The sequence below is a fragment of the Struthio camelus genome, chromosome 1 (assembly GCF_040807025.1).
Source record: "Struthio camelus isolate bStrCam1 chromosome 1, bStrCam1.hap1, whole genome shotgun sequence".
Classification (NCBI taxonomy): Eukaryota; Metazoa; Chordata; class Aves; order Struthioniformes; family Struthionidae; genus Struthio; species Struthio camelus.
In genome coordinates this window covers 59,592,519-59,611,588 of record NC_090942.1, presented here as the reverse complement: position 1 = coordinate 59,611,588, position 19,070 = coordinate 59,592,519, and the positions used below count along the sequence as shown (strand labels likewise).

At 42.6% G+C, this 19,070-nt stretch overlaps 1 protein-coding gene across 16 annotated transcripts in view; it reads right to left on the bottom strand.

Annotated features, from left to right (window-relative positions):
* RBFOX2 (RNA binding fox-1 homolog 2) overlaps positions 1-19,070 on the bottom strand; it is a 179,393-nt gene that overhangs the window by 66,968 nt on the left and 93,355 nt on the right. Inside the window, exons 1-2 of one of the 16 annotated variants that reach the window (XM_068943389.1) lie at positions 18,905-19,004; positions 17,243-17,373 (exon numbers count right to left, since the gene is read on the bottom strand). The exons of 14 other annotated variants lie outside the window; for them this stretch is intronic. In XM_068943389.1, coding sequence (XP_068799490.1) covers positions 17,243-17,269 — 27 coding nt within the window. In that variant the 5' untranslated portion in view covers positions 17,270-17,373; positions 18,905-19,004. Of the gene's footprint in view, positions 1-17,242; positions 17,374-18,896; positions 19,005-19,070 lie in introns of those variants that run through there. One more of the 16 variants, XM_068943382.1, reaches the window with a different exon arrangement.

The following is a 19,070-nucleotide window of genomic DNA, read 5'->3' as shown; positions in this document are numbered from 1 at the left end:
ATTTTCATTTTTCTCTAATCAAGAGAACTCAAGGGAAATCTTTGAAATAAAGTTGAGTGCCTGTTGGTGCCCAGCGCCCACCTATAGTTCTATCCTCCCAGCGCCCAAACCATTACAGTCCTCCCCAGAGTCACTTCATCTACTACAAAAGCACACACAACTGTGCTATGTGAGACTCAAGGTACAATAATAAAGAACATATGCTGTTTTCCCCTCTCACAGCTGAACATAAATTAAGCTTGCTGCAGGAGGCTCACCTTTCCCACCCCTTCCAGGACACCCTCCCCTCCTAGGGCGCCTTCTGCACAAGCCCTGGTGGAAATAATGCTCTTGGCTGCTGCTCCAGAGCTGCTCTGGCAGGAGCTGCTGCCATCCCACCTCCAGCTGTTCGTTCCTGCCCTCTCCCCTGTGCCAGCTACAGCACTTCGTGGACCCTCTGCTGAGCTGTTTCAGCACATATCCCAGAAAAGCTACTCGCTTTTTATTGTCTGGTTAGTTTTGTTCCCTGTTAAGAGTGCTGAAACGGCTTGGCAAAAGGTTAGTGGAGAACTGGAGCCAGAACGGAGAGGGGGTGGAGAAGCAGGGGAGGGAAGGGCCATAGGCACGAGCAAGATGAGATCAGGCTGTTGGGGAGCTGCAGTCTCAGGCACAGATTAACCCTCTCCCCAGGCTACCACAGAACTTGCTCACCGATGATATCACACGTATCAGCAAGCAATTTCTTCCTGAACAGGAGGGGACACAAAGCAGTGTGAAGTTCATTGCAAGACACACCAGGAACCAGAGTACTATCATTCTGGAAAGCCGAGGGCTGGGCTGGCACCAGGGAAACCCTGACCTACATCTGCAGCTCCCACGGCAAATTCCAGCACGTAGAAATTAAGCCTTGATTTCCAAAATCATGCTTCTGTGCTGCAGGGTCATGAAGATACTCAAACACGAGGCAAAATGATGTTTGGGGTGATGTGGTGATATCTTCCCAACTCCGCACTCATGCTGAAACAGTGACTCAGATGTGAACCCTTCAGCTCTCTATCAGCATCATATAAGCTGTTTACCCTAAAACTCAAATAACTTTCCACATCATGACCATTTCATTACTGAGCAGTTTATGGATAGAAATGGAATGGAAGGATAGAAATGAGAGAGATGCATAAAAAGGAGGAGGGAGAAAAAAAAAATCAAGGAAAATAGGACAAAAAGAACTTAAAAATTAAAATAGTCTCTCTAGAAGGCAAACACATTTTCCCAGCAAGTATTATTGATTACAACACTGAAGACAGTACAAAATAACTTGCAGCATAGTTACTACATAACCATCTTACTGTATTTTCATCTTTCTTTGTACAATCTTTTTCCTGAATTTACAGGGGTGCATGTCCCTAAATTGACACCCACAAATATAGCCTACACTGCAAAGGAATTTCTGTCACACCACCTAGCAAGATTGGTGTTTTTGCCTGTCTGTGACCCAGAGCACTAAAATTACCTTTTTTTTTTTTTTTTTGGCCTTGATGTGGGGTTGACCATAAAAGCACAAAGAGGAGGATGACAATAATAAAGCGCTTCGAATTTCACCATGTCTGGAACTTGCTCTTCATTTGATTTATGATACATTGAGGTAACAGGTAAGGATGCTGGATTTTGACTCTACTACCATAGGCACAACAGCAATTCCTCCTGAATCCTCCCTGAAAACAGCGCTCTAACTATAGGTAGGTCTTACATAAATTTGATGGGGTTTCTAATTCACTTCTGTTAAAACAGAGGAAAGTTTATATGTACGTATTCAATTTAAATCGGAAGTAATCATGTTTGGATAGTTATTTTTATTGGATTAACTTAAATCTAAATAAACTATCCACCAAAAAAAAGTTCTCATACAAAAAAAAAAAAATTACACCTAACATGCCATTTAAAGGCATGTTTTCTTTAACCGTCTGGTGCAAGCTTGCACTAGATTATCTAATCTTGCCCTTCCTTTTCCTAGATATGTAAAGTAAGGAAAGAACAAGTTATCTTCCAATACACACTATATCGTTCCAGACCACCAAAAACTGTTCTGTAAAACAGAACAGCTGGTCTTCCCCCCCTCCCCTTTTAATGCATTTGAGATTTTCTCTACAAAGAAGTTCAGCCCCCTCTTTTGCAGGAAAGGAAGAAAGAAAGAAAATCGTAGTCTTATCTTACTCTTGTACACAGGAAGCACTCACTCATCCCCAGGCTGTCATTATTTCCAGTAATGGTCAACTTTTACTCTATCCCTACGCACAAATGCAGGCTCTCAATGCTGAACGCATACACGCTTAATTAAGGGGCCTCTGGGCAACCTGCAAAGAGTTCCTGTTGGATACAGCCAAAGCTTTAGTTGTGCCACATCAATAAGGCCCACAGCCCACCTACTTACCACCCTGAAACATACCTGGTAAGATTTTCAGATTTAAAAGACACTGATTTGCTGCTTCTGAAACCTACATTATTCCCCCTTCCAAAAAAAAAAAAAAAACCACAGTTAAATGTTATTAGCATTAAGACTTCCCAACAAACACTTTCGATCAATTCACGTTCTCTGGGGTTGATTAGAAAAAGAGAATTCTGCTTCATGAGGCTACATCAAGGTCTCAACATCTGCTTCCATACCATATTAGGAATGAAATTACTACCTCTGACAATTATTGGGGATAAAAGGGGGTGGGTTACAACAACGGGGGAAAAAAAAAAAAAAAGATCAAAATAGATACTTCCTAAGCAGAAAAGCCAGAAACTAAGTGAAAAATCTAGGCTCAATATTTTGCTCTAAATCAGTCCATTAGCACCTACTCTGGCAGCATTCTTCCCAGCTCTGCAATATTCTCAATTAGTATTTTCCACTAATATTAACTTTAACATGCTTTTAAATGGTTACCAGGTGTGATTTTGAGTGCAGACCTCTTTTGTGATGGAAGGCTAGCTTATTTAGATTTAGGTTAACTAACAGTCATATATTTTGAGAAAAAAGTTTTCCATAAGACAACTAGTTTTCAACAAATCAATACACAATAAAAAGTGTCATCAAACATTTTGGATCTAGTCAAATACTAATCCAACAGGTATCCAGAGTGGCAGAAGCATCCCGCTATAAAAGGCGGAGACCTTTACTGTTGGGCAAAGAGGCTTAAGTTTCTTCTTTTGCACCAGAAATGAAATGAACCAAAACTAAGAAACAGTACACTGCAGCACATGTGTCACACATGCTTAATCCAAGGTAACCATGAGCTAACTCAATGATTAGTTTTTCAATAAATTAGCAAATTGATCAAACTCGGAACAGCTGTCGGATTGTGCATTCTTACACATGGAGGCAGCAGGAACAAGAGGCCAACGATGGGGAAGAGCTCAGAAACTGCCCTTTCAGAAGTGCTCCATGGTTGTATCCGAATAAGCAAAATACAAAACCGCACGCCTGGCACTTGGGTGCTCACGTACATAACTATGAAGCGGCAGAGAGGACCAGCCAGCATCGGCTTTCTGCCCGACTCCTCTGCCTGCTAACCCGCGGTTTCCTGGTAAAATAAGAACGGCAGAACGTGGAAACAGAACAGGGAAGAAAATATCCCCTGGATCCACGGTAATTCTCTACCAGCATGTCAGGATAGTATCAAAGTTATTGGCATACCAGCTAATATTGCAATCAGCTGCTCACTTCAGGAGCCTCTATTTCAAGAGCTATGGAAGATGGCAGCTCTCCGAGTGACACCATATTCCTAAAATGACATCTGCCTCTCCAACCAGGCACCTGAGCTGGACAGATAAGCAGACTTTCATCTCACCCCCACACTAGAAATGGGTTGTCTCCCTAAATCTGCAAGTGCATCACCAAGTGCGCTTGTGTAGAGGTTTATTCTTGCAACCTCAAAAATTCAATTTTTTTAATTAAATTTTAAATCTTCAAGAAGTTCATATAGCCCCTTAGAAAGATGTGATATCTACTTTAGTCACAGGGATTTTTCAAAGCCTGTGTCACATATCTAATCCATAATAGACTCTTCTGGATCTCTCTATATACATACAGTGCTCCGCTAGGAAGGGTTTTGAAGATCACTTTTGGCACCAGACTTCCCCGTCTCCCTCTCCCCTTCTGTAAACAGAAGGGCTGAAGATGTTACCAAGCTGTGCAGAGGTGCTGCTCAGAGCTGACTTGGCTACTGGAGGAGGGACAACCAGTGAGGAAAAAAACCTCAAAGCCCAGTCAGCTTTACTTATGCAATAGTTATGTAGGCCCCCTTCAATTCTCCCTATTTCACAGGATAGCAGAGCGTCCTCCTAACTGCCTGTACCCATTTCAGCAACTCACAAGGAAAAAATCAGTCCTGCCTCTGCTGCCAGCTGAGGAGGAGAAAGGGAGAAAACACTGGGAAGGAGAGAGCACATCTGGAATCAATTGGAAAGGCTCTGAATGCCTTGGAAAGAACTGCAGAGCTGGCAGAAACCATAGCGCAGAGCTGTACGTTCGGACGTGACTACGGAGCAAAGGTGGGGGAAGAGACGTATGCAGCATACTAAAATACAAAAGTCAGAGCTCCTCCTGAGATTCTTTCCTACGCAAGCAGCAAAATCTCTCAGCCCTGTTACACTTTCACTGCCACAGGTCTATTGTGGGTATGGTCAAAATTCAATACTGAACAGACTGGATCAGATGCACACAGCCCCAGCCAAGGCAAACGAGACTCATCTGTGACTCAAATGCCAGGACTCAATAACAAAGCAACAATATTGTATCAATCTGCTCTTGGGGTGCGGGTGGAAGAAATTTGTGACTGACTTGGCAAATGCTCGAGAACAGAATTTTGATGGTTTAGAAACGCAGATTTCTTCCCACGTTTAACTTTCTACTCCAATAATGCATTCTCCTATCTTCTGTTATTCATTTGTTCCAAGATGAGTTTTCCGTTTAAAAGGAAGCCTTCGTTATGTATCCTGGAAAGCAGAGACTCTGAAAAGGAATTAAGGGCCTCAGAGAAGCAGCTCACCAACGCAACAGTCTAGTAAAAAAGGGTGAATACAATGGTTTGTACATATTCCTAACAAGTAGGAGTAAGGAAGCAATATTACTTTGGTATGTGGCCTTGGCCAGATCAAAAATAAGAGACACGTTCCACGTAAGCACTTTTTAAAAGGGAATTAAAAAAACAGAACAAGGAACAGAAAAGAGCCAATGAAGTGACTTCAGGAGTGGAGAAAATACTTATCATTAAAAAAAAATTAAGTGACAACTGATTATTTTGTGAAAGTATATTAACAGTGAGAAGAAAAAAAAAAAGACACCAATATTTAATCTAATGAACAAAAGCATCGAGAAAGCCAATAGCCAGAAGCTGAACCTGATAAATTCAGCTCTGATAAAAGACACCATTTTATTTTGTTTACTGATTTTTAAATGATGGTCATTAATCCAGCTATTGAGAAGGATCCATCCCTTTCGAGCTCTTCATGTCTTTAAATCACAGCTATTACCTTTTGTGCTGAAAATATTAGGTGATTCAAAACAGAGGTACCTGTATGAAACGTAACAGCCTGAAATGTCCATAAGGCCTGAAGAGATGATCTAAAGGCAGCTTTACAGGACAATATTTTAGAAAGCTAAGAAAAGCTGTTGAAAGTCAGCGTACATAAATTAAAGCACATTAAACTGAGCAGCAGACACATCCAAAAGTGTAATAGCTTAGTCTTATCGAGAGGAACAAGCCATTGAGAAGTATAGGTGCAGTTTCGCGTTTCACACAATATGATAAACTACCAAACGGGATCAAAACAAGTGGCTCTGCTTCCTTCCCCATCTGTTGTATGATACCTAGTTATCCCATGGCCATAGACAGAAAGTTAATCCAAAGACTAGTCTTCTGTTTGACCATAAACTGAACTGCCTCACCGCCTCATATCTGCCTAAGCACTAGATCCAAAGGAGTGAGCAGGCAGGAACATATAGCCAGGGCAGAAAGACGAGGGAGACTACCCTTTTCACAGCAGCCCATGGTTATGTTAGATTAAGCATAACTTGAAAATTCACCTGAAAACCGCCTGATCCCAGAACAAGAGGCTGCTTGTACATTTAGCATGTTATTGTCACAACCTGTTTCACTTACACTTTTAGAGTGTCCCCATTTAAGCCAGCATAAGCGTGGTTTATACACAACGAATTTGTCAGGTATTCCAGAAAAGAGTTCCCCTTTGTTTTTAAATCCTTGTGAAGTCTCTTTCCCCCTAAGCCTTTCAGCTAATGTATGTTTACCAAATCCCTGTCTGTAACCACAAACCAGCATGGGGATCTCCCCTACACAGGCCACCAGCACCGCTCAGAAGTGAGGCATGAGCTCAGCAGCACATCTGAACACCTTTCAGACAGCTCATTCTCAGCTGGGCATAATTATTTCATGCCCATACTGAGCAGCTCCCTCCAAATCTTTGAAAGCAAGCTGCTCATCCTTGTCAACACTGCATCAATGCCTTGTCCACACTAAAACATGCATCAGTTTAACAACAGTAATATAACAAACATTCTCATTAACTACTGTATATTACTGGTAGACTGGTAGTCGCACTTTTAAACAGTTATATTTTACTGAAGCTAAATCGATAAACCTTAAAACTTAAATTGATATACGAGCATCTGACAGCACTGGCACGTCTGTCAGTATCTGCAGCTAAATTAATATATTGCAATACGAGTTCCAGTGAAATTAACCCTTCTGTAATTCGCAGCAGACCTCCAGAGCAAAGCATATCGAACGACGAGTAGGTCCTTTTCTCTTCCTTGCTCTATCTGCTCACACCTTCAGAAAGACAAGAGAACATGCTAGACAAAACTTAAACCCTTTCAGCCAGTCAGTCTCCCCTTCTGTACATCCCCTTTCACACAGAAAGCGTCAGGCGAAACAAAGCAGCTCACTCCAGGATACGGTCCTGGAGAAAAGCATTAGCATCTGGCAACCAAGAGAGGCACCCCAGCATATGAGCCTAAGAGCAAACGCAAGTCTCTGGCGTGAAGAGGAAACACCAAGAGGTACGCCTGACTGCTCACGTCAATCTTGTACTGGGGGAATGCCCAATATTTTCTATATTTTTATCATATTACTGAATGGAAATGCCAAGGACTGCTGCAGCCCCCATCCCTTGAGGCTCTACGGCTGCCATGAGGCTGCGCTGCCTTTGCAGCGATGAATATTTAAATAGGGCAATAAATATTTCAGAACATATTCATCCTGATGAGAAGTCTATTAGGATAAAAGAGAAGAGAAATACACAGCGGCATGGCTGTTCCCTGTTCTGCCTCTTCCGCTCCCACACCATCTCCTCTCTCTCAGCCCTTCTTCACTGCAGCCTTCAACAGGCACCTGAGAGCATCAAGTATTCATGAGTACAGCTCCAGTTACTTCCCAAACAGGCAAAAAACACTGCAAGTGAGTAACAAGGTGCTCCAGCTTCCAGTGAGATACAGACAACCGTTACTACATGCTTTGCTTTTAACGCTTGTGGGGCCCCTGGCTTTGTGGTGTAGCGATCTAACTCTGGGTGAAAAGAATTTGCTTTAAGACCCCACAGAGGTGAGACCTTTTAACAGCACACCTTGAAAGACCAAAAAACCCAAAACACAAAACACCAAGCCTCAGTGCCTGGTCAAGGACGGAAATGTGAAACTTTGTCTCTTTGCACCACAACTCCTTTCCTTAAGTGATGGATTTATTCTAGCATTCTTCTGTTTCTTGCAATTCTGCTTGGCACTCTGTGGGATGCTAACAGATGTACAGAACTTTGCCATCACTGGCATGAATAAAATTGGCTAGAAAACAGGTTGAGGACTCAACAGAAAACACATTCATCTAATCAGCCATCATCTGTACATCACTCGTACTGGGGGCTATTTTGACTTTCAGTGCTAAAAGCCTGCTCTTCTTCCAAGGCCTTAGCTATACTCTCCCCTAAAAAAACACTTTCAAAGATGACAAGTTCTTGGGGGGCGGGGGGAGGCACCAAAAATTTGCAGTAAATTTTGAAGCAAGCTGGAGAAGGAAGTACACGTGGCACTTCTTCAGGGTCATATTCATAGGGGGTCCAAAATCCCTTCACTGTGCTCCAAACCAGACTCTCATGTCAGCCTCCATCACTTTTCTCACTAGATTCAAAAAGATCCAACATAAAATATTCTGTGGTCACCAAACATGCAGAGAAGCCTTCAGAAAACCAAGTTAAGCCTACTCTGAGTGAAGGGAAGCCAAAAGACACCCTTTCCTGGTAAATGCTTCACTTAGTAATATATAAGAAAGGGGGCTTTTCCGCCACTCCCAGTGCCCATGTTTTAAAAGCTTACGGTAACTTAACTGCAATCTCGGTGCATCACACGTTCTTACCGATGCCTATCAGACTACGTGTATCCAGGCTCAAGGAGAAGAAATTCCTCATATCCGGATCCTGACCCAGCTTATGTACAAGCCAGACTCCAAATGGTTCAGCACTGCCACAGGTTGGGCATGGCTGGGTAGGTGCAACGTACGGAACAAGTCAGCAGGGTCTGTAGAGCTGCAACCTCGCGTAGAATTACTAAATTCCGCTGCCATCTCACTTTAACTGCCTTTAAGCCTTTGAAGGGGAATGGTGGGGTCTTTCCCTAAGTTTCCACATAGGGAGGGCCTTCCAGCACATCAGCAGTATGCTTCCTACTGCAAGACTCGAGTTCACAGGATTTCAATGAGCGTGCATTTTTTTTCCCTTTACCAAGACAGCATCCAACTGCTATATAGCCTGTTCTGGATGACCAGTTTCACATTAATGAAATTCTCTCTCATCTACCATGCTCTACAGCATGAACTGGCTCCCAAATTAAGCACTGAGCTGCAAAGATAGTATTCTCTCTCAAGATAGTATTTCAAGGAAGAGGAGCTGGCTACCGAATAGTTAGATCAATCACTTGCTGCTTTCCTGTGTCCCTTTTGAATGAAGGCTCCAGTAAGATTAACAGCAGCCTCCATTCAAGACTCTGGTCATCAGCAATGCCAGCAAAAAGATCTGTTGTTTGAAGAGCAACAACAATTCTGCTGCTCTGCCAGCAGAGTCCTGAGATTTTACATTCCTGCTCTTATCTGCCACCATAATTGTCCTTCGTATTGCTAAGGCTAAGGAAGGACCCTGTTGGAAGTCAGACTCAAGCTGGCCCAAAGACACCTCCTACTTCTCTATCCTATTAACAGGTCTTGCATATAGAGCAATCAAAATACGTTGGAAGATGAGTAATTATCTCACCAAGTAATTTAGAGTAGGAATCACCATTTTGCAGTAGACATCAAAATGATGAGAGCTCCTCTGCTGACTGTACAGCAGTATATTATTCCCATGACAGAGTATATATCCAGCAGTACAGCAACAAGGGGAAAAAGGCATTTTTGCAAAGAGAAGAGTATTAGGAAAACAACATTTAAATCTGTGGCTTCTGAATCATGAGAGATCTTAAGAAAATAAATATTAACAGATGAGAAAGTTAATTTGTATCATATCAGCCCTAATAGCATCCAAATGGCAGAGCAGACAACCCTGGGGAGAGAGAAGGAAAGATTTGCCATATCAGGTTACTATCACTGTCAATTGATCTCAAACCCCACAAGATTTCTACATAACCTGCCAGTTTTTCCATGATTTTTAAAAGTACAACCACCCCCTTAAAAGATGCGTAAAAAATACATAATATCACAACTGAGGACAGGAAGAAAGGAGATCCTACAGCATGAGTGTATAAACGGTTGAGATTATAATTCTCATTGCCTGAGAAGGAGCACAATTAACTGAAAATGAGAAAAAGCAAAAGTGATTTGTTTCTTTGAGGATTTAAGTTTTAGTTTAAGTTGAAGTTTTAAGCCAAAATAATGAGGACCCAGGGAAACTGAATACATTCTCATCTGTTGGAAAGTGCCGTGTGGAACAGAAAGACAGTCACTCCATCCTACAAACTTGTTCCCTGGAAACAGATGTCACTTTGCAACCACAGTCACGGCTTTGGAAGCAGGAGACCCAGATCGCTGGATAGCTTCCACACAATCTTACCCCAGATGGGCCAGTATGGCCCACAGACATGCTTCCTCATTGTCAAACTCGAGAAACATTCATCAGCACAGAGCCCTCAACACTCAGTTTCTGACTTATCTTTACCTACTTCAAAGGGATCTGAACTGCCCTGCTCTGCTGGAAGCAACAGGGCAGGCAACGCTGAGATCTTACAGAACTGGCCATGCCTTGAGTCCAAGAACAAATCAGTCCTCTATAATATGTTTTTGTGGTCTGGATGGTCCTTTCCAACTTCACGTATTCAGGCTCGTAAAGCTCTTCACAGACGGAGCATTGTTTGTGTGCTATTAAATTTTTAAGAGTTAAAGTTAATTAAGTAGCCAATGATAGTGGTCGCATAAGCAGCAGCCCACACCTGCCAGTGAACTTTATTCTGACCTAAAATTCCTTTGTTTTCCTTGTCCTTCAAAAACGAGTAATTTAGAAGACCTACAGGAAGACAAATGTATGTGAAAAACATTCTTTCAATTCAGAAATTAAATATCAGCTTCCATTTAAATGGATGACGCTCCAAAAACATTTAAGATGACCATGTGATGACTTAATATATGCTTTTATAGCACCCTGTAGCATGTTAGCAATTTGAAGCCATTCCAGAATCCCGAAATTCCATACTATAGGGCATGAGGACCACCAACATATTACAATTACAGTCAGATCTTCTTTGGTGACTACAGAGAAAACGGTTTAAGCAATTGCCTCTAGCTTTGTGTTCTGCTTCTGCTGGATACTGCTGTCATCATATCAGAGTAAGTAATGGAATATCTACATGCATTTCAGCCATATCTGAACTAAAGCACCTGACTCTGAATTGAGGCAGATGAGAAGCTCACATATGGTCTGTTTCTGTCAACTCTGATGCAGGGGACAATAATTGCCAGCAGAAAGGTGGAACAGACACAGCTGGGGACAACTACTAAACCACTTCAGCTAGATTTGCTGCAGGAGGCCTGGTCACCATCTAATCCTCTTCTGCAATGATTACCAGAATAGTAGCCAGGAGACTCATCACAGCTATGCATTTAGAATCATGCCAATCAAACGTGTTTCTTTCCCGCCACCAGCTTCTTTTCTCCTAGATTTATGCTAGATAGTATCTCAGAATAATTGTACAGCAACACTCAGAGTCTCATAGCTGAATCCAAAGGCCTGTTACGCTTTCGAGAACACTGCAGTCCTCTATAAACCCCCTGGAAGAATGAAATTTATCCTCCTTTATATTCCTCCAAAATACTAAGAAATTTCAATTACTCAGCTCTAGCTATTTTTCTTCTTCTCTGTTATATACACAATAACCCTGAGTTCCCTACCTCCCCCCACTTCGGTTCTCTGGATATTTCTGCTTTAATCATAGGACTGGCTGTGAGATGTATTACCAGTCATGTGGCTCAACTGCCAGGCAGGACTTTGGCCATGCATCAAACAGGGAGGCTTTGAGATGACAGATAGGAAACAGGGTAGTTACGGATCTTAACAATCTGATGTCTCTAGCCCCCAATGAAGCTTTCTGCTTACTTCTGCACCACACTTGCAACACTCCTGCAGCTCATAGTCAGAACTAATTAAGAGTATACTTAACAAAAAAATCTTGAGATCTCATATTTGAGTTGAAAGCTGAGATGGACAGTAACACCACCACCTCTTGACAGTGGGGCTTCTTTCAGGAGGACCTTCATTTTGTCTACAGACAAAGTTGCCACCAGGCTGCCTAAAGCTTACAGTTTCAAAACTGATGAAAAACATGGTTCAGGGATCCTTAATCTCATTTATTCAGATTCATCTTACTGAATATGACAATGCATTTAGAAGCCTTGCTTTTTGATGGAGCAGCAAGAGCTCAGCAGTAATTTTTTTTCCATCTTCCTAAGTTCACGTTACCAGGTAAACCCATTCCCACATCTCGCCGAATTTTAACCAACAATGCCTTTTAAGATTCACAGTCCCTCAGAAAATTACTCTCAGGATGCAGGTTCACAGTTGGCTTCGGATGGCCTAAATTTTTACTGCCACCAAGAGGGTCAGTCTCTCCTCGACTACATGCTATTTTGTACTAGTTCTGGCACTTACACAATCACAAGGGTAGTGATCTTGCTCCAAACTAACCCCACTGAAAGGAAAACACACACACACACACACACACAAACAAACACACACACCACACAACACATAAGCACTACCTCACACATAGGGCTGGTTCCTATCAGATCAGCAAATTGTTCCAGCCCAGCAGCAGCAGGCGGGAAACACACTGCTGGGAGCATGGACCAGGGTAGCGTTCAGTTTCAGAATTTAAGACCAACTTAAGCTGACTATGAGATTGCATTTTTAGGTATCCCCAAAGATGGCACTCAATTCTGAACACAAAAATGAGTGCATGTTACTCTTCAAACAATTCTATCAGTTAGCTTTACCGCAGTTGCTCATTCACACCCTGTCACCCATGTCCCTGTAAAGGACACTGGGAAAAGAGAGCTGTCTCTAGGTCTCACCGCAGCCTCCAGTCACAAACCTCCCTGAATTTTGCTTCTCTCCTCCCTATCCCCTTTACCATGCACTGGACCTTCACACAGGTCCAAGCTGACTAAAGAAACCCCTCCAAAAAACAAGCCACAAAACCAAACTCCTAAGAGAGATTCCTAGAAGTACATGTCCTCCCTCTCCCACTGCTTCAAGACAGAAGAAGGCTTTATCTAATGGGAAGGGGGAAAACAAAGAAAAAGCGTATCAGAGAATGGTTTTACATAGTAAATATAACCAAATTAAACAGTTTCATCATGCACACAAAGAAAATAAAGAAAAAGTTACAGCAAACTAATGTGCACTAAATATTTGAACAAAGCTAACATACCACAATAGCCTATAGTTCTACCAGGAGTCAAATTGACTAATTCACTAATTTCACCAAATTACCAAGCTCTTTCTCCTCTGCCTCCTGACTCATGAAGGATCTCTTTCAGCTTAGGATAATATAGATATAAAATCCTGCCTACTGAAATTCTGAAATCCTTTCCCTTGCTGCCATGTTTATCACAATCAGTTTTTACAAAGAGGGAAGAGATAAATTGGAAAACAAAAGCCTTTCTTACTCCACTCCCTAATATTCTTAAATATTTTGAATAGATTGTTCAGTTTTGATAATTTCCTTTTATATGTTACTCTGAACAATACCAAAAATGAGAAAAGCTACAAACAACAAATCGAATTAAGGGTTTCACCACTCTTTGAGGGTACATTAGCTAAGGGAGGACTGGCACTATCCAAGAAATCAGATCTTCTCTCCAAGGAGATTTTTAAAAAAACAAAACAAAACAAGCAATTTAAAAAGTACTTTAAAGCAGGTTTTGCTATTAGGACTGGAGGAAGAACGTAGGCTTCATACAGGAAGCCTCAGTGAGACCTGATGGGTGAATGATGATCTGTGCACTGCATAGGTCAAACTCTGATTAGCTAAATCTTGGTTAATCAAAAGCAATTATCTGAAAGTCAAATATGCCCTCAAAGTCAGAAAGCTCAGTGAGAGCAGGACTGATAAAGCACACAGAAATCCTAAACTCCCCAGGACTAGAACCACAGAGACTATGAATTTTAAGCAGGATAACCGGTCTCTAAATAAGGAGGACAGTTCAGAGGGTTTTAACTGTACTCAAGACTCCCAGCCTGAGGGCACTCTTCAGAGGCTGCTAGAAGATTACCCTCCCAGTTACTCAGACATTTTTGGTGTCTCCTTGCACCCTCAGATTACAGGCTACTTAGAGTGCAATTGCAGTTAGGTACTTAGAGACTACTCGGGGTGAAAGCCTCCATTACAGGCAGGGCTGGTAGTGCCACCTATTATTAAGGCTGGCTAACACTTTCTATTGTAAGACCCTGTTTTCAGTGGTTTGTAATTCTGAGAAACTATGCGAGCAGAATCTTTTTCATGCTGTCTCGCATTTGATTTTGGGGTTGTTCCGTTTTTGGTTAATTTCAGCCATATCAATCCAACCTGAGAAAGAAGTGGGAGGAATATTTTGCCTTGTTTATGATTAAAACACAAGAACAGCAACAAAAAAACTCTGAAAAGACCAACACATCCATGAAGAAACGACTTCATATTTAACAGAGTTATCTTCATTTCAGGGACCTATATTTTTAGTAACCACACTAAAGAGCCATCAAAATCCAACTAAAGTTATAACAAAAATTTGGAAAACTACTGTGCTCACATCTTAAGATGTTACTAACTAAATTTGCTAACAAAGCCATACAGGACAGTCCAAAAAAAGACTGAAGTTGAGAAAAAAATGTCAATATGTGAAAGCTGATGCAAAGGGAAGAATTAATCTTTTCTTTATATTTATCACAGAAAGAACAAACGGTGGCAAATAGATCCATGTTAAATATTACAAAAGACTTAGTAGTGCATAGAGATTGTCAAGGCAGGTGGTGGTATTGCAAATGTTCTTTATGGCAAGTTACTCAAGACCTCTGTCAAGAATGGTTTAGGTGTAGTTGATCCTAGCATGAAATAGATATGCTTTTGAGAACTCCTGAAGGTGCCATTCTAGTCCCATTTTCTGTGATTTCAAGCTCCAGTCCGGGGCTGATTAACAGCTTCACAGGAGATACAGGCCACGTCAGATCCAGGTCTAGAAATCAACAACAGCAGGAAGACTACCTACTCCTGTACTGTAGGGATGAAGTAACCGTGGAGTTGCAGTTACCCACTTCAGATCCAAAGAAAACAAGAAACAGATCTGAAAGGATAGCAGAAGAAAAGTAAATTGGGACAAGGAACCTGGGAACCAAGAGAACAGACTTAGTGATGAGGGGGGAAAAAAAGGACAGATTAGACAAGTTGACTGCAATGGGAGCAAGGAAATGCAAATCAAATGAGGAACTGAAGGAGTGGGTGGGGAAGCTAAAAAAGAATACGACAAGGAGACTGAAGCGAGGACAGGGAGGAGGAGGAGGAGATGTAGAAAAAGAATAAGCAAACCTAACAATCGGCTGAGAGAGAACTGGAACTAACAAGGCAAAGTAGTAGTTCGACAAAATAGGATGAGACACTAACTTGAAAAGAGAGAAAAGGGGACAGGGCAGTAAGGACATGAACTTGGGCAGGAGAGGCTCTTGGTTAGAGATCATGAGAAGGGAATGAAAGGAAGAAGATGGAAAGGACAACGCCCCTCGCCTTGTCCAGCCAGTTGCACTGAGCATAAGGGAAAAGGCACAAGAAAGTCTGAAAGAGCGAGACTATTATTTACGGGGCAGGGAAGATGGACTAGAGCCAGGAGCTCACGCAAATTAAAGAATCACGATGGATAGCAGAGGTGAGACAGGAGAGGTCATGGGGGAATGGAAGAGAAGGAAAAAAGTGCCTGCTAATGTACACTCCCAAAGTCCAAAAGAGAACCTAATATTGCCAAAACTCACCATTCTTCTGCTGTCAGCAAATATGCAAAACCAACTGGCAAACACTTATCAAGCTGGTCTACATAAAAAATGACAGCTAATTACACACTCTGTATAAGTGGCAGAAGTCTGTGGGATGAATCTGGGACTGTCAACCCTGTTACCGATACTTGCATGGGTCATCACCGTGCCACATATACTGGGGGTGATGGGGACACATGGAGGGTTCACTCTTTTTTCTTTCCTTTCTTGTGGCGGGGAAAAAAAATAGCATGCAATCATGTGATTAAAGACTATCATAAAAGACATGGAAATAAGGAGAACAAATGAAGGTTTCCTTTCACAACTTAAAATATGGACACGTCAGAACTGAAGTGCTTTGCCCATTTCAGTTTTGATACTCTTCAGTTCAGCTTGTAATATTGATCTCTTTGCCTTGCAAAACTGTCCACTGACATAACTGAGCAGATATTTTAAATAAAGCACACTATTGAAGTGAACAGGCACAGCACTTGTTCTATTTTCTTTCATATACGTGAAGCGCGCTCTTTTTTCCAAAAGCTTTCAATGAGCATTAATCACTTTAGCTTCTACGAACACTACAAAAAGAGCCTATATATCTCCAGTCTTCACTGGTCACAAGGCAACAACCTCTAGCAACCCAATGAAAACAAAAATTATCCTGCAGAGTGCAGGATCATAAATAACCCTACACTAACCGTCAAAAATATTTCTGGCAGGAAAGTAAGATTTCTCTATGCAGATCTCAGGGAACAGGTCAGATAGGAAGAGTACCTGACTAAATCCTTTTAAATAACATTTGGGACTCTACTGAGGCAAATTTACTACTTCTTCCCTGGCACTAAGACCTCTGAGGGATACCCTTTAGTTAAGTCTGTGACTTTGCAGCTAGGAGTCAATTCGCACAGGTTAAAGAAACTCCTTCCGTAAAGGGGGAAGTATCCGTACGCATCTTCTGCTGAAAACATACATATCCAAAACGGGAACAGTAAGCACTTGTTAATGAGGCAAGAACCCAGGTATGTCTAACAAATATCAGGCTCTCTTCCCACCAGAATTTTATAGTAAAGTGATGGTCAATACTAATTAAATATAATAGAGCCATCATGAATATCTTGCAGTGAAACAGGTTACTGGTTTCTTTATGGGCTGCCCTCCTCCTCTCCAAGTTGAATGTTTTTTTGGCAGTTCACTACAGACGTTTGCACTAATCCAGATACTTCACTAACTAATAGCTCTCAAAGTAAGAATAAAATAGTACTTTACATTTACATAGCTTTTTCAACTCAGTATCACAGTGTGTACCCATAGTAAACTTAAGCATCCTCTTTTCTCAATTCCCAGCTACCAAAGGTTAGTTACCTAGTCATCTGCAGAAGAAACACGTTAGGGAGCGATAAGATTATTTCGAGGACAAGACTTAAGGAAATGGCACGGCTGTATCAATTTCCCTTTTGCATTTCCACCCTGCCCAAGAAACATTAAATGCAGCTTCTGCCATGCCAAGGCTGCTACGTGAGTGCCTACAGCAATTCACTTCTACTCCAGTGCATGTGAAAGTACTCAGGAAAGGTGGTAGAGAGAAAAGGACTTGGAAAAAAACACTCACTGGGCTCTGGCAGGCCCCACTGATTTTTAAGCCCTTAAGAATAAGCTCTTCTCAAACAGCAGTTAAATCTCCGAGTATCGCAACAGTTATAGAAACAATCCGTAGACCCACAAACAAACATATCCTTACATCAGGGAAAGCGAGCTGGAGATCCATCCTTCAATTTCCGGGGGAGATTCTCCTGGAAAAGTGACTGGCCAGGATTCCTCTCACACAAACCTCTGCTGCTGACATGGTGTCTGCAGCGTTAAAACGAAGTCCTACGACAAACAGTAGAAGGGAAGCAAAAACTAGGGAATACACATAGACACAAAGTCAGGTAATACGTAAACAAGCACCACTTGCGGAACGGCAAAGAAAGGAAAGGAGCACAAGGCCTAGGACCGAGAAAAGAACAATCCCTTTCAGACAGCTCATGCAAGTTTGCAAGAGTAACGTCAAACCAAAGAGCAAACAGCAAGGACCCTAGGTCCAAAAGGAAATGGAGACGAAACCATGGAAGAAAGGAAAGAGGACAGTAGAATAGCGGTAGCTCCTGTGAGAAGTCAGGGAGTAAAAAGGGGAGTGCCTCTCAAAGCATGGGAAAAGCTGTGGGGCTTTGGGGTTTTTCTTTTTTTTGTTTGTTTGTTTTTGTTTGTCTGCCTCCCCCTCCCCTTTTTTTTTTTAAAGGGGGGGGGGGTTCACATGCACCCTGCAGCATTCAGCTGGCCTGAAGGGGAACGTATCCGAAAGCAGACATAAGGGCACAGGAGGGGGGAGGCTGTCCTGGGACTTGGTCTTCCTCGCAGACAGTTCAAACAAAGGAGGACGGTCTCCTATAATAGGATGCATTGTACATTTTTAGCTAGCACAAGGTGCCTGTCGTGACAGGGCTCCCCATCTCCTGCCCTCCTCCTCTTCCAAATATACACCCCTTGCACGATCCCAACATGGAGTGCAGACAAAGATCCACTTTATCTCATCGTTACTGTACTGGTAGGTAGAGAAAGATAGGGAAAGAAAATGAGGCAGAGGAAAGAAAAGGAGACAGAGAGGCCTTTAATGAGTCAGCCGCTGCTCTGATTTAAATAAGATCTCCATTTAAGGAGCTCTGTATTTGTTTAAAAAAAAAAAAAAATCATCGACTGAGTGAGCAACTTTTAGCTGCACAAGGTTGTCTCACAGCTATACAGAGGGTCTGGCAGGGAAAGGGTTACGGAAGGGGGAAGGGAAAGGGAAGAAAACCTCTGGAAAAAATGAGGCTGGTTCATTTTAACAAGGACATAAATTAGTCTCAAAGCCACAAACGCCATCACCTCCCCGAGCCCTGGGCAGAGCGTAGCAAGCCAAACACGTGCCAAGATAAACGGTGCTGGCTGGAGCCTCCGAGGGGTGCTGGGGGGGACAAGAGGGGGCATGCTGGCAGGCAGGGCAGCAAAGACGCTTCAAATAGTGCCACAAAATGGAGACCAGTGATCCTACAACTGCACAAAAGGGGACCTTCAGATGTTCCTGCCTACACCCACATCAAAAGACAGAAACTCAAGACAGAGAAAGAGGGAAAAGGGGGTGCCGCAGTTTGAAAAACTGCGCCTCTCCTTGGTCTGGCTCTCATTACCGCAAGCCGCCCTTCCTTCTCCTCCTCTTCCCACCTTGGAAGAAGGCCTGAGAGCAGGCAGCAGCCCAGGTGAAAGGCTCCATGCCCGGCAGCAGGGAGGGGAGCAGACAATGGCGGGGTGATTCATTACAAAGGCATACACATACATACATGCATGCGCGCGCGCTCTCACACACACACACGTACATACGTACGCTCCAGCGCTGCCGGCTGCCACATGGGCTGGCGGGACTCCTTAAGGAGGCAGCGGCTCCCTTCCCACTCTCGGAGATGCTCGACACCTTCCCCCTCTCCCAGCCCTGATGGGAAACAGATTCCGAGGAAAACGCCAGCAAGGCACTGGGCTGTCCAAGAAAGGGA